Below are 15,549 nucleotides of genomic sequence, written 5' to 3' on the forward strand. Positions count from 1 at the left end.
CAGTCCACAGTAAATAATTTCTCGAAAACAGGAGTAATTCATTTGCACAGTAACTTTCTTCATTTTAAGGTCCTTTTAGACACACTTCTAAATTCTGTGCTGTAGCAATCCTCCAACTCGTTCATAAATGGATAGGAGTGTTTGAATATCTGTGTACCCTCCATTACTCTGCCATTACCCCGATCAAACACAGTTTTCCATAAAAATCCTTCAAGCCAGGCAGGAAAATTCTTTTTGATGAGTACACACACTCAGAATCTTGTAATAAAAGACAATGCTTTGTCCTCATGCTTCTCATTACTTCCCTGCAAATCTCTTGGACTTGACTAAAGTCCTTTCTTGGGAAGCTACGTAATTGACGCCCAACTTCAGCGATGTCAAGAGTAGATGGTTCATAGAAACATACTTGCAGAGAATTGGCAGATCGGAGCTTGCTGTAGGTACGCTCCAGCTAGATAGGATCTCACCTGCCTACACGCTGTATCAACCTGGAGTTACCTGCACTCAACCTAACATTCCTGTCTCAAACAGTTTCACTTTTTCAAGTTCTATGCTGCAATGACTACAGCTACCCAATTGCTAACCGACAGTGTGCAACAGGTACCTGCAAAAGACCACATAAATATACTTTAAACAAGACCAAAGCAAACAAGAGCTACAGTCACAATGTCATGACAAAGCAGAGGAGATGTAATGAAAGTACCTGACAATCAGGCTCTTCTATACAACTCTCGCAGTTGATTACTCAGTGCATGAGCACTCCCGTGAACACTGGGATCTCTCCCAGCCCCACATGCGAGGAGGAAGGTTTCTAGGGTTTTCCACCCCCTGAGCAACCATGACAATACAAACAGGCCCAAATTTTTTACATTTACAAACATGCACACACACATGCTCACGTACCAAAACTTATGTTAGGGAAGCCCTATTAGAACCTACATGCTACACAGAGGAGGTCAGTATGATGAACTGTATGATAATACAACCACATGAGATGATTTAAGTAACTTTTTCCAGGTGCCAGATAACTGCCATCATGTTTGGATAAAATCAGGAATATCTTACTGCTTGCTGAGCTTTTAATCTTTCCTCCTCAGAGTACGTCAAAAAATGATAACCATGGCAAACATTAAACTTGCTATCTTTATTTTCTCAGTAACATCAAAATCCAAACTGCAGTTCTACTTGTTGTTTCTCTCTCCTGAAGTGCCCTTCCTATCCTTTCCTCCCCCACAGTCGTCCTCACCTCCCCCAACATTTTGACATAGGGGAGTTTTAAAAAGAAATCAGAATGCAGTACATTGCACAGAAGGCAGATTTATTTTAGCACAGACACATAAGAGGAATAAACATCGAAAAAGCACTTGAGCATAGAGCTCTACTAGTTAGCTCAGCTTTCATCCAAGTTGAGATATTCACTTCCTAGGAACTCCAGTCAAATAATTAAAAGCAGAGCTAAGGCACCAGAGTACACAAGCAGAACCCCCAAAATTTTGCATAACGTTTTATGTTCATCTGCGGGTGCGCAAAGACATTACTGCAAAATATACTCTATTTAGGAGTGTGTGTCACACACAATGCAACTCTTTCACAAAACTACCCAAATACTGCAAATATATTTTCTGAAGGTTTTGTTTTCTCTTTTTATTTGCTATAACCAACAAAATGCTTACTGTATTATCAACAAAAACAAGGTACCACATTCTGAAAAGATAGAAAAAGGTCCGATAAAAAAAAATTCTGACCACCAGATAATCTAGAATAAGAGTAAGTTAAAAGCTCTTACAATCCTTCTATACCTTCTACCAGTTTTTTTTATTTATAAACAAGGTAGATACAGGACAGTTATTTCAATCACATAAATTTGCAATGCAGTATGTAATTTCAGATGTGCTGCCTAAGTTTATTAAACACTGCTGCAGTCTGAGTTTTAACATAACTTATATAATTATCTTCATGTGATCCAGCAGTCTCCATGAATGTCTCAGTATTTTCACACAGGTGTCCTCATAGCTCACAAATCCCACCCTTTCTTCTCACCCTTCTCGCTCCCCCTCTTCCTCACCATCAGAAATTTTAACAGCTTAGCTGGTGACATCTAAACCTGAAAGAGCTTAAGAACAACAAAAAACAAAACAAAACAAAAACAAAAAAACCCAAAACCAACAACAACAAAAATACCCACCCCACAACCACCCCAAACCTAAAGAATAGAGAATTAATCTTTAAAAATTGCAGTAAAATAATGAAGTATAACTGCTTTTGATAACTTTTTTGTTGAGCTACAAAAAGTACATCAAAACTGCACGTAACGGGGTGATCATAAATACACTGCAAACTTAATATTCTTGACTAAAGGATATCCTATAGATGCTGAGTAAAAGAAAACTTGGGTAATAATGAAAAAAATAACCAGGGGAAGGAACGACCTAGACATTAAGGAACAACAAGAAATCCTCTCAGTTCAGAAGGACACTATCAGGGGGAAAACCTCTCTCTCCAGGCCGAACCGCAGCAACTTTCCACTGCAAACTCTGGATTAGCCTCATTGTCCATTAATGAAAGATATATGGTTAGCCTGTGATTTTTTTTTTTTTTTAAAAATCAGTGTTAGTAGTTAAGTTTTTCTTGAAAAATGTTTTTGGACTCTTTCAGGCTCTTTTCATGCAGATACAATAAAGGAAACCTCTAAAATGATTATGATAAAACATTTAGGACTACACATTCATAGGTAAGCTCATAATGAAATCCTTTCTGCATGAGGCAACCTGAAGTTTGTTTTTTTGTTTTTTTGTTTTTTTTTATTTTGGGCAGAGGTCAAAATCTTCTTTTGTGATCTCCATGATGCTTACGCTCACTCCACTTAACTGGATTTGTCTGAAATTATATCTGCAAGGTCAGAGTCTTGGGATACACACAGGAAGCAGCTATGTATTAGAAGTTGCGTAAAATAGCAGCACACTGAGTAGGAACAGAAATTGTTTTCAACAAGGCAAGTACAGATCGCATTTTACTACCATCCAAGCTCTTGAAATGGAACTGCAAAGCAATAGATAGAGTTCCCACTTGTTTTAACTGTGGATAATATTATGAGCCGTACTGAGGCCCTCTATGCCTGCAAATACACATATATGTATATTATGTATACACATATAAAAATGTGCACACTCTGAAAATGGCAGAAAAATTATTAAATCATCTATCGCTTATTCTAATAACAAGCCATAGAATACAAGCCAGACAAAATAATTTAAGCAATGAAATATTCTGAACTACTTAACATGGGAACAGTATAAACAATATAAGCTATTACAACAGACGGCTAATTTATTAATCAACAATCCCAACACTCAATTACAGAAATCTTTAGGCTAACTCTCCAAGAGTACACGAGAAGTAAGAACAGACCAATGCTCCTTCTAACCACTGTATTTTCAAAATTACAATACTGTTTCTGAAAAAACTACTTCAACTGCCAAATGCCATGGTCAGAATACTGCACACAACTTCAGCCAGAGTTGGGCTTCACAAGACAACATCAACAATCTCCCTGTGACCCTCCGACTGGATCTCTCTTCCACATGCAAGCAGAATACATCAAATTGACTCTTCTCCGCTTTATTTCCCCTGTCTTTCTCTTCTCATCTCCCCCCCCCTCCCCTCAGTGGGAGAAGATGTAACAGGGAGTTTAAGTACATTCTAAAAACTCCTATAAAACGTAGAGAACACAGAAAATGCTGGGTTTTTTATGCCGGTGCGTACACGATATTTGTGTCTTCCCAGATTGAGCCCTCCCTATGTGAAATAGGTGGTTATGCACGCTTTTAAGGTAAACATCTGCCTAAAACCACACAAATGTTAACTGTGTGCTTTCCTACATTTGTGACTTGAGTCATCAGCTCCAGACTCTTCCATATGACACTATAACGACGCTAACTAGTTTTCAAAACATCACTGGAAGAAATGTTGCACTTCTATTCATTTATAATCCTACTACTTCACATGGACTTTAAGATAATAGTCACAGCTATATTAATTGAAATTTCCTTGTCTTACATAAGAACATCAGCTAACAGAACACTGAATGGAAATTTAAACAATTTGGCATTTGTGGATAAAAGGAACAACTTGAGAACATATTTCCTAGTAAAAGTTCAAAGTCTGTGCAACAGCTTTCCAGTGGTTATGATTCTCTCAGTATTCATATATATCCAAATATCTGGGCTTACATAATAAAAATTAAAGTAATAGATAATCAAAAAAAATTCTAAAACATGACAATTTAATTTATCTGCCATTTTCACAGCAGTGTAAAGATTTATTTCCACTTAAGTTTATAATCACTCGTACACATAGGTGAACGTTTCCATAAGATCGAATTAATAAAGCAGAAACTATTTGTAGGTACATATTCCAAACTTATATGAAAATTAACCTATTTTAGAAATTTAATCATTTACAACAACATATTTAAAAAAAAAAAAAAAAAGAGAGAGCATATACAGACCTTCCAGTAGTCAGATTGTAAACTGTAGTACCTCTGGTATGCAGATAATGCTGTAGGAAAGAAAAATGAATGTTGAATTTCTGTTTTGTTGCATTTTTTTAAAAAGAAAAAGATAGAAAACCTTAAGAGTCGGTCAGAATACACAGCATTAAAATGATAAATGGTTTAATAAAAGCAACATTGCCACAGTAAGTACACTACTGTGGGTAATGCATTGCTTAAGATTATAATTTTGTTTTATGAAATGTCAACCCAAAAGAATATTTATTATTAATCATACAAATGTAAATCAAGCAATATTTTAAAGAAAACTTATAACAAAAGGAATCATTTGAAATTTGGGGATTTTTTTCTGGACAAAGCTGCTGTAAGATTTAAAAATTTAATCATGTAGCTCATTTACAATGCTCCCTGATGTCCTGTAATTTTTAAAGAACGGGTGTAGAGGGACACATGCAGAGAAAACAGTTTCACATGCCCTTTCATTCAGTAACTAGGGAAACAAAAGCAAGCATTAAAAAAAAAAAAAAAAAAGGAAAAAGCTTACATTTTATTCAACACATAGTAAGACCAAGACTGACCTGAAAAACAGCTCCAGAACACCACCTTTGTAGAACATCAGCACTACTTAGCAATGAAGACCTCAAATCGCTATTCCCTCATCCCTCCTTCCCACTAAAAATTCTTGTTGACACATCTTGCCTTTGGCTAACAGGCATATGGCAGTATCAGACTAGAATGCAAACAGGTCTTATGTTCTTATAAGAACAATGCACTAGGCATCATTGAAAAATGGAGTATTTTAGATAATGATTCATTGCAGTACCATCCAGAATTTAATTTTTCAAGTGTTTGTTTCTGAGGATTTATGAATGGCATCTACATAGTGCATGTTTTCCAAACATCAAAAAAAGACATTCTCTGCTTTGAAGAACTACAAACACTAAACAAACACCAACAGATTAAGAAAGTGAGAACAGTAGGTACTTTATGTGCAGGTTCATTTCCTGCAAGTACCGTCACAAAACCCTGTCCTTAAGTTATACTGTCCTTCAATACCTAGCCTGCATACTCATTTCTGTAACCTAACAAAAGAATCATCTTAGATTTAAGCAAAATAAGAACAAAAAACACATACCGGCAAGACATGCAGAGCTTGCTCTTCTAAAGAGCATAGCTCAGGATGCACCCAGATCTCCTCAATCTCTTTTGGTTACATTCGGTATCCTAGTGATTTTCAATCTTTCCTGACATCTAGATCCTTAAACTTTTTCCACTGGACGTACACGATTCCGCATGTCAGTACGCATAAGCAGACTAATAAACAAGCTGGTCATTAAGGGTAATCCACACACCACCCATCTGGAGCAGGGTGAAATTCACTGATTTATCATTTTTAACAAAAAACTCAAAACTAAAGCAAATTGTTTGTTTTAATACCAAAGCGCTGGGATCTACAGCTCTTTTGCCCATCTTCTTGAGTTTTGGTTCTTGGTCAGGATTGTTCTTAAAATTTATGTTTAACATCGGTTAGATACAAGAACTTAAACTGCCAGTTCTTTATAACTACCTTGGAGTTCTTCTGCCAATAACATTTCCCATTAGGTTACCCCGTGAACTTCCTGCTACGGGAGGAATTAGCCCCCTCACTGAAGAGGCCTTCCCCGTCTCCCTGTCCCTCCCTGCGCTCCCAGCCACTCACCTCGCCACAGCGCCAACAGGCCCCAAGGCAACCTACATCCACCTCCGCACTGATCTGTCTACAGATACTCACAACCACAAATTTTTAAGTAACTAATACATGCTGAATTGTGCCAATTAGGTGCCCCTCACCACTGGAATTACTTGCAAAGCCAGCTTCTAATTTTGGTGCTCTAAACTGCAATTCATTCAGATGCCCAGAGCAGAAGAATATATATGAGAATATTTATCATCCTTACATTATCAGCAGGCAGAATCTGTAAATATCTACAGGAAACTAAGCTGAATAAAATCATTTTAAAATCTAGTCAATCAGGCTGAACATTTCAGACCTTAAGAACACAATTTTTTCTTCCCCTCCCAATTTGATACAAACACTAATATATCACCTTAAGTCCAAGAATATTTCAGTCACATTTGGTAATTCTGTTATATAGTATGCTCATCACAAAATAGAATAATCCTCTATCCCAAATATTCCCTCCAAATCCACTTTCTCCCAGGCATAATTAAGAGCTTTACGACAGAAAAGCTATTTGAATATGGAAATGACTTTGCTTTCCCAAACAGGAAAAACACACACACACAAAACACATGTAGCATGCCACAGCTAAATAAAAAAACTATTTCACTCAAGCACTGCCTATCCAAATTTGAAGGCTAAAATATATTTCAAATCCTTAAGTCAACAGCACCATATTATGCAAAATTTAGGAAACTGAGAAATTATTGTAACCCGCTCTTTTAATAAAGTAACGAAGTCAGTCTGTCATACAGGGGATACGGATGAAACAAAAAGATGAAGAGAACGTTAAATTCAATGCTAAGGGCTTATATTGACAAAATGAAAACGAGAACCTTTTTAGTGTAGTTATTAAACGTATAGGAATACTCACATGGTCATACCCAGTAGATAAGAGAGCTGAAATATGATTTTCCCTATAGCAGTTAAGGTACTGCTATTAGGTTTGCAAAACGTCAATTATTTAAGACTATTATAAGAACAAAGAAGCAACGGAAGACCAAAAAAGAAAAAACCTTACTGCCATTCAGTGACCAAAATCATTCCTTATTCAAGTGTACCAATAAGGAAAAGTGTATCCTTTACGCTTGTTCCTAACTCTACACCAGCCAGAGCATGCATGGCCTCCTTTCCCAGTCAAACAGAAACAACGTAATAGAGCGGAGAAGAAAAAGGAGAAGAAAAAGGAGAAGAAAAAGGAGAAGAAAAAGGAGAAGAAAAAGGAGAAGAAAAAGGAGAAGAAAAAGGAGAAGAAAAAGGAGAAGAAAAAGGAGAAGAAAAAGGAGAAGAAAAAGGAGAAGAAAAAGGAGAAGAAAAAGGAGAAGAAAAAGGAGAAGAAAAAGGAGAAGAAAAAGGAGAAGAAAAAGGAGAAGAAAAAGGAGAAGAAAAAGGAGAAGAAAAAGGAGAAGAAAAAGGAGAAGAAAAAGGAGAAGAAAAAGGAGAAGAAAAAGGAGAAGAAAAAGGAGAGATGAGACCTGAGGGTATTCACTGTGTTCAGTTCTGATAAAGCACATCCAGGGAGGAGGAAGATTGGGAGATACAGGAAACTGGGCTCCACTAACACCTCTCGCTCATAAAGCGACTTGCCTGGAGAAGCTCTAGCATCTCCATTTAACATGGTTGGAAAAAGCTTGTAGATTAAAGAAAGGAGTCTTTGCTTCATGACATTCCACCAGGTTTCTCTAGAATACTGACATTTGCAAATCATTTCCTTTTCTACCTCTTCCATTCCTCAACAAAATTTCGCAGTTTTCCAAGAAACAGGCTCACACTACCACTAAAAACAACTACATACACCACACCTGGAGAGTATGAACTGCTGAAGCACATTTCACAGATAGAGAGTAAGAAGAGAAGACCTTCATTGTAAGAAAGGTCACATTATTCTCCTTGAGGGAAGGATACACTACAGTCCTCCTAAGTGTTTCAAGTTCCCCATGATACTTCTGGGCTCAGCAGCGTGAACCCAGGTTCTACAGATCCATGCTTTCCTTCTAGGATAACAGCATTCTCCTGCTACCAGCCACTGCACCTAATTCTTGAAGATCTAATACCAAAACTGTGTTGTGCTGAAAATGCAGAACAACAATGAATCATGGAGAGGCCTGCTACACCAGCAAGCAGGAAATGTTTGCCCCTTTCCCCCCTCAAAAAAAGTTAGACAACTAAAAAATGTTATTCAGGCACAGTTCCAGGTATTTAACAAGTGCTCAATATACAGTTGCCTGTGAAAGTTTATTTCTGCCTCTTCTACATCTACATTAAGCATTTGTTCTGCAAGCGCACAAGGTTTCCTGTAAAGGACTGAAGGAACAGATAGAAAAAACAGAAAAAAAAAGGAATTCAACGGAGCCATTCTTTTGCCAGGGCCCGTATGAAATATTCCTAATCAAGCATGTTCCTAAGATGAGTCTTGCACATAAAAACAGGCTCAAAATGAAATTATGAAAGTAAGATTTTTGAAAATCTAGTAAAGAAAAAAAAGCCTACTAGTTTAAAGCAGTGAAACAGGAACCATAAACCCTATCACATTAGTTTCCACTTCCCAAGTGGGTCACTAGTGAGCACTCTGCCAACAGATATCAAACATGCATCCTGTGTTGATGGTGTTGAAACAGAACATTTTCTCTGAAAAGCGTATCATGGAACTACAAGCAACTTTTTCCTTAAATTAAAGCTCATTCGAGTTTATGACTAAAGGAAATTAGCACAAACCCCTAGAATTACAAAATTTATTCTAGATTAAGAGAAAAAAAAAAAAGGTAAATCTGCTGAATAAATAAAGTTAGGCAAGTCCCTGTAGGAAACACAGCGTATGCTTGATTACGCTGCAATCCTAATACGATGATACACTCTGATTTATTAGAAAGTGAAGAGAAAAATCACTTGCATAATGCATAGCATTAGTAATTTTTTTGAAAAATATTGAAGGATGCACTGTCATTTGCACTTTTATTTTTCATCCAAAACTGGTCATTCCCAGGTGAGACAATTTTTGTTAGGAAGATTTCTATGAACCAGAAGCACCGACTAGCCCCTCTTTCAAAATAGCTGTCAACTCCTGTTGACATGACCAACCCCTTTTCAGTTAAGATGTCCTTTGTTAAATAAACCCATATTCTAATGGTTGCCAGGGAGAATTAAACCAAGTGGCCAACAGGGAAAACAGTGGTTCTTTTAAACAATTAACATATAAGCAAGGCAATGCTCTCTGTTAGGTTTTGAGAAATGTTTACACACTTTTAAAAAGTGAGGGAATTCTCATCTAAAACATATATTATGAAGGTTAAAAAAATTCAGAAATTAAAATATTTGAAATCTCTAAATAAAATTGTTTTCAGATATTAAAATTATCACAAATAATGTGAATAATGAATACTGGAAATTTAGAGAAAAGACTGAAAAAAAAATCCAAATTTATTACTACAATGAAGTTAAATCAAGTATCTCAGCATTTCTGCCACATCCAACAGTGATCCTTAAAAATCCATTTAAACTGATCTAGGACTACAGAACGTATAATGAAATGGGTGCTTTGAAATCGCTCTTAGGCATAGCCAAATTCTACAGACAGTCTTCTATTGGGAACTTGTTATTTAGGTTTTCATTTAGGTTACATTTAGAAGTTAAGCCACTGAAACTCCTAAACCTATGGAACTGTTTTGCTGGAGGTCAAACACATAGAAGTGTCTTTTTTCAGCGGCTTCAGTATCAACACTAGGAAAACTTTCCTTCACTGCCAATTAGATTATATTTCTAATAGGATCTAGTCAACCACAGAAAATTCTCTTAAAAGTCAGAAAGCAGAGAATCCCCATTCAGACATCTAAAAAGAACTGAAAAAGGACTCAATGATTCCTACAAAAGGAGCTTGCAGCCATCTCCGTGTCTCCAGCCTTCTGCCCAGGACTTCATTACTAATCAAGTAAGTTCTGGCTAACCCTCTTCCAGTCAAGATCTCTCTCTCCAAAACCTAGCAATTTATATTATTCCCAACATACAACCCTCAAGCTGCGACTCTTGGAAATCCTACAACCTACTGAGTGGCAGACACAGCATTTACCATCCTACCCTGAACAATGGCTTGATTTGCCCCAAAGGTACCCGCAGCTTGTCAGCTATGTCATTTGATGAGAACACAAGAATGTTCACCTAAACTAGTTCCAAGAAGAAAAACAAATCTTTTCAACACCCTAAAGAATTTAAATTAAACTGGGCAGCAAGGAACCTCCTTAGCTGTTCCAGGATCCAGGTCAGTTTAGGATCTTTCTTATAAACCTCTGCCACCTAATGCAGAGCTACCTATGGTGAGTTCATACTGTTACATTCTGGTGGTCTCTCTTATTGAAGGTTTTGCAGCCCACAGGAACAGGCCACTTCGCAATACCTACCGTATCTTTAATACAAAAGAGGGAATGATCTGGCCTTGATTTTTTGCTCCATAAGACTCTGTTTCCTCTCAGAGTCATGACACGGATGGTACTATTTCCTTATTTCCTCCTGTTTAAGATTCCTGGATTTCACATCAAGAGCATGAAAAATATTTTTATATAATTACCATGTATGTGATTCCAGGATCTTCTTATTTGTTTGTTTTAATCTACTTAATATATGAACTAAAACTTCACAAATTATGTGTATGTTTCAATAATGGATAAACAGTCTCACTCCTCATGTCCAGAGTCTAAATACATTACTTGAACAAATGAGTAAAGGTGAAAACGGGGAACAAAGCATCTAGACTGAACGACATCCCTCTATTTGTCATTTTTAGCACATCCGATCACAAATCACAGTCACAAAAGGACAGCTTTTATGACCTACTCTACCAGACGTCTTTTATGATACCTGAAAATTTAGGAGGCCTTTTCAACTGATCCAAACATGGAGCAGTTTCAATTTTTTAGTGCTTAAGTAACAAAAATGTGAACTAGATACTGACACCATCTAGTGGCATCTTGCACGGCTAAGTGTGACCACCACAGATTTTTGGCTTCCTAAACTTCTATTTCATTTCAAACTTAAATTGCAGCAGGGAAGGTAAGGGCTACCTTGAATCTGATGACATACCCCTGAGAAGAACTATAAGAGCAAATCATAACCCTAGGTTCTTCTCTGTAAATATGTACTTACTTTCTTAGACAGAAATTTCTCTTCTTTAATGTTAATTTTTAAACAAGCAAAGAGCATTTCTTAGTTTCTTAGTGCCTATGTGGTGAAAAGAGGAACAGAAAGGTAGAAAAGTAGCTGAAGAACTGCACCAGGGAAGCAAGGAAGGGGGAGCACATGCATTGTTTTAAATTTGACAACTTATTTAGGAAAAATAAGTATTTGTTAAAGACCTGGAGATATTTGTAGATTACGCAAACAACTTACTAAGCAGTGCAGGTTTTATCCATATGGATGTTTTAACCTAGCAAATCGGATACCTCTAGACTAGGGGATTAGCCAAAAATGTAAAAGACTGAGGAGATTCCAAGGTTGGGTCAACAATTAAAAAAACGGTGCGAAGTTAGAGCAGGAAGACACAGCTCAGGTCTTCTGTTCCAAGGCCTCAGGGGAGAAGCTGCTCTTGGTTTCCTTTGCTGAAAGTACCAAGACAACATACGATCAAAAGGAGCCTAAAGCATGTCTTCTGAAAACTGAAGGTAGACACTCAAAAGAAACACAATCATACATTCAAGAAAGAAAAGTCACCAAATAGTCTACTGAATAATTTTATTAACAAGTACATATCCACATTTGGAAATATAATGCAACAGTAAACTAGTGGGAAGGTCGCTGTCCCGTAACCATATCCAACAATGAGCTGCACAGGAGACTAAACGGCATTAAACATGTAAGAGAGACACTAATTAACCATGACAAGGAGTTTGCTATTACAGAAATCCTTTAGATAATAAACTACTTTCACTTCAGCACATACTTAATCCAGCTACTCTAGGAAAGATCTTAAAATAGTGAGAGCATCAGTGAAGAAACACAATAATCACATGAAGCTAAAAAAAAAAAAAAAAATCCTTCAAAGAACATACTCCCCAAAATGGCTTTTGGCAATCAGGAGTGTACTAAAAACACTGTCTGAAATGAAAAATTTCAGACAACCATTCAAAAAACAGTCTAGTTACATTCTGTAATAAGAACACTCTATAGCCAAAAAAAAAAAAAAAAGCTATTTTAAAGAGAATATTGTAATTTTTTAAGCTTAGGAGAACATTCTTACTACATTTCTACAAGAATTTCATGCAATAATTTAAACTGCCTGAAATTTAACAACAGCAATCTGAAGATGAAATAAACAACTCTAAATAGAAGCAACATAATTTCAGGCAATTACTAACAATTACAGGGAGAGGGGGGAAAAAACAACAACAACAAAAACTTCAACAAAGATCACACTGTTATTTGAAACATAGTCATCTCTTCCTCAACTCATTCGGATGCTGTTATACTTGAAATCAATTCTAGTTCTTCCAGGACTCATTAGTAAAAAGACAGCCCAGCAGCAATCAGCAGAATCCTATCTATCTACGGTCTCTGACATTTTATAAAATGATGCCTGCTACACTATACCTCAGAAGGCAGCTCATTGAAATGATTCCTAATGATAATACTTTCCCTGAAAGCCCTGGAAGTTTAAGACATTAACCACTGTAAAAAATTATCTGCAGAACTGGAATTATAAATACAAAGGTATACATCCACACTGTTGGATTTGGGGGAGTAGGAGGAGTCTTGCAACTAAGTAACTTTACACAAGAACAGTCTAAAACTGTTTACATTTTGGTTGTAGGCAGTATCTTAGTCAGGGAGCACCCCAAGAAATATTCTTTTTTCCTCAGTTTTCTTCCCCAGACTTGAGCCTAACAATCCCTAAGAAAACGCCCTTGAGCTAGCAAATGCTTTCTTCTATATTAAAGTATTTCTCTACTAGTGCTTTTGATTACAACACAGTCAGTAGCTACATACAAAATGTAAGCATGATTATTAAAACTATAATAATGTAGCACATCAAAAGTGTGACCGCCACTAGAATAAAGCAATAATAAAAATTATTCCAGTGCAGTATTTATTATACTTTGGTAACTCTGATTTGAATGCTTTTATGTTTTTCATAATTAATTCATTAATTGTGTTATCTTCTTCTAGGCATTCTCATATTCTCATATTAGAGAATAGCAATTCAAGGTGGCCCAAGATAAAAATTATGCCTCCTCTTGTGCGATTGCTAGGAGTCCTCCAGGTCACAGCTTGGGACACACCCAATATATGTGCTCCTTCTGCAAAATAGATATAATGATCCCTCAGAAAAACACCGGTGACTTCAGAGTCCATAAGCTCAAACAGTGTTAAACTAGAACCAAAACTTCAAAGATCATTCTCTGCACTCCTTAAGGAAATCAGAGTAATGCAAAAAGAAAAAACATCTCAGTCAAGCTACTGATGTAGCATTAATTTCTTCTAAGACCATCAGCAAGATAAGTTGGGCAAAACCTTGGCCCTCCACAGGAATGAAGTAACAAATAAAAATGATAGGTATCTGCCATACACTGTTAGCTGGATTCACAAGTCTGCCACTGTCCAAAAACCTACATGACTTACATGCCTACATCAACCCAAATCATGCCGAAAGCCTGTATCAACCTCCTCTGGCGAAACCTTAGGCTGTGATTTCACATTCTGGGGCAATGCATCACTCTTTTGTGCTAGGTTATTTTTCAGTTGGTTCAGCTCCCCAGGCAGCTGCACATTCAGCTGTTTGGGGAATAAAGCAGAGAGCAGCAACAAGCAGATGGGGGAGCCACCAAAGACAGGCCCAGCAAACAACGGTTTTGGAAGCCACTGAAATAATCAATTTGCTGATGAATAACTGTCTCATTAAAAAGAAGGAGGGAGACATAGTATTAGGCTTAAGAAAATACTAGGGAGAAACAATAGTTTTCACCTGGAGCAGGGAATGTTCTCATTTTGGGAACATCTGAAGCCAAGTTCTGACCAGTAATGGTCCAAAGGATAAAAGCGGGACACAGAAACCACTTTGGAGCATGCTTGCTCAACTGAATCAGTCTACCTTGGCTATCATCTCCTGAATGCAAATCAGGCACTCACAGTATTTCAGAACGTGCAAAAAGATTGGTATCTTGCTTAATACCTTCTCCTAACCCTATCAGGGGGAAATTAACAAGGCAAGTCAATTTCATAGCTGCAGAGAAAACTCTGAAGGTAACAACCGCAATTCAAACACATTGCATGTTGGAAAAATCACAAGCTGCAGACCAGCTTCAGATATTTTAAAGGCTAGGAATAAACATCATGATACTGCGGTCTGACTCCACATATAATATAGAGAAAAAGAACCTAATCTAATAATTTCTGAAGTAAATTCACCACTTTTGTTCAAGATCAGTATTTTTTTTAAGAAGATATTAAATTTTGCCTTCAGAGACTGCATGTGACAGAAAACATACTACATTTCTAGAAAAATTACTATAACACTTCATAGGCTTCAGTTAAAAAAATAAAAAAAGCCTTAAGTCTGAATTCATCCAGTATCAGCCATCAATTTACTCCAAATTCAAAGACAGCCTGCTCCTACCCGATATTCTCCTTGCACATGCAGCTAGGATTGTATACGCCTAGTTAATTCCAGTAATATCATGTAGTAATCTGCCACGAATCTTCTTCAGAGTTCCACTTTTCCAAGATATTAGTCCTAGTCTTGTACAGAAATGACCTACAGTGACTGTTACCAGGCTCATGATGAGGTAGCAACTACGTGAAAATATTAACACTCAAACAGTATACCAAACTGAAAATATTATTTGTAGTTGTGAAAAAAAGTTAATGGAGACAGATCAGACTGGAAGAAAATACGAACATGAAACTGTTAACATATCTCTGTTAACCTAGCACTGCTTAATCTTCAATCAGATTTCTGCAATCAATTAACCATTTTGTTCTACTTAGCACAAACTGTACTGCACAATTTTTTAAACAAAGAACACTTGGATCACATTTGCCTGTAATAAAAATATACCTTTATATCTTATATATGGGTGTGTATATATAAAGGCTTCCAAGAAAAAAAAAAAAAAGTTGCTTAGCCTTAGTCATGCTACTATCTTCTGATATGGTATTAATTACATCCTACGTCAATTTCTCCACAACTTTGTCCAAGGCTAATTTCAGATCAGGCAGATTATAGTTTCCAAGATCATCCTGCTTCAGCACCTTATGTTTCTGGAACTTCTAGGACTTCAAAATTTGCTAACAAATAGAGAGACCAAAAGGCTTCTGAACTCCCTTTACTTTTCATGCC

At 36.7% G+C, this 15,549-nt stretch overlaps 1 protein-coding gene across 20 annotated transcripts in view; it reads right to left on the reverse strand.

The window, feature by feature from the left end:
* KDM6A (lysine demethylase 6A) overlaps positions 1 to 15,549 on the reverse strand; it is a 160,054-nt gene that overhangs the window by 109,958 nt on the left and 34,547 nt on the right. For all 20 annotated transcript variants that reach the window (XR_011135758.1, XR_011135756.1, XR_011135757.1 and 17 more), the window contains exon 4: positions 4,508 to 4,557. Coding sequence is in view for 17 of the 20 variants with exons in the window: in XM_068915960.1 (XP_068772061.1) it covers positions 4,508 to 4,557 (50 nt within the window). In the remaining 3 variants the exon portion in view is untranslated. The remainder of the gene's footprint in view (positions 1 to 4,507; positions 4,558 to 15,549) is intronic.

The sequence above is a fragment of the Struthio camelus genome, chromosome 1, assembly GCF_040807025.1.
Source record: "Struthio camelus isolate bStrCam1 chromosome 1, bStrCam1.hap1, whole genome shotgun sequence".
NCBI classification, from domain to species: Eukaryota; Metazoa; Chordata; class Aves; order Struthioniformes; family Struthionidae; genus Struthio; species Struthio camelus.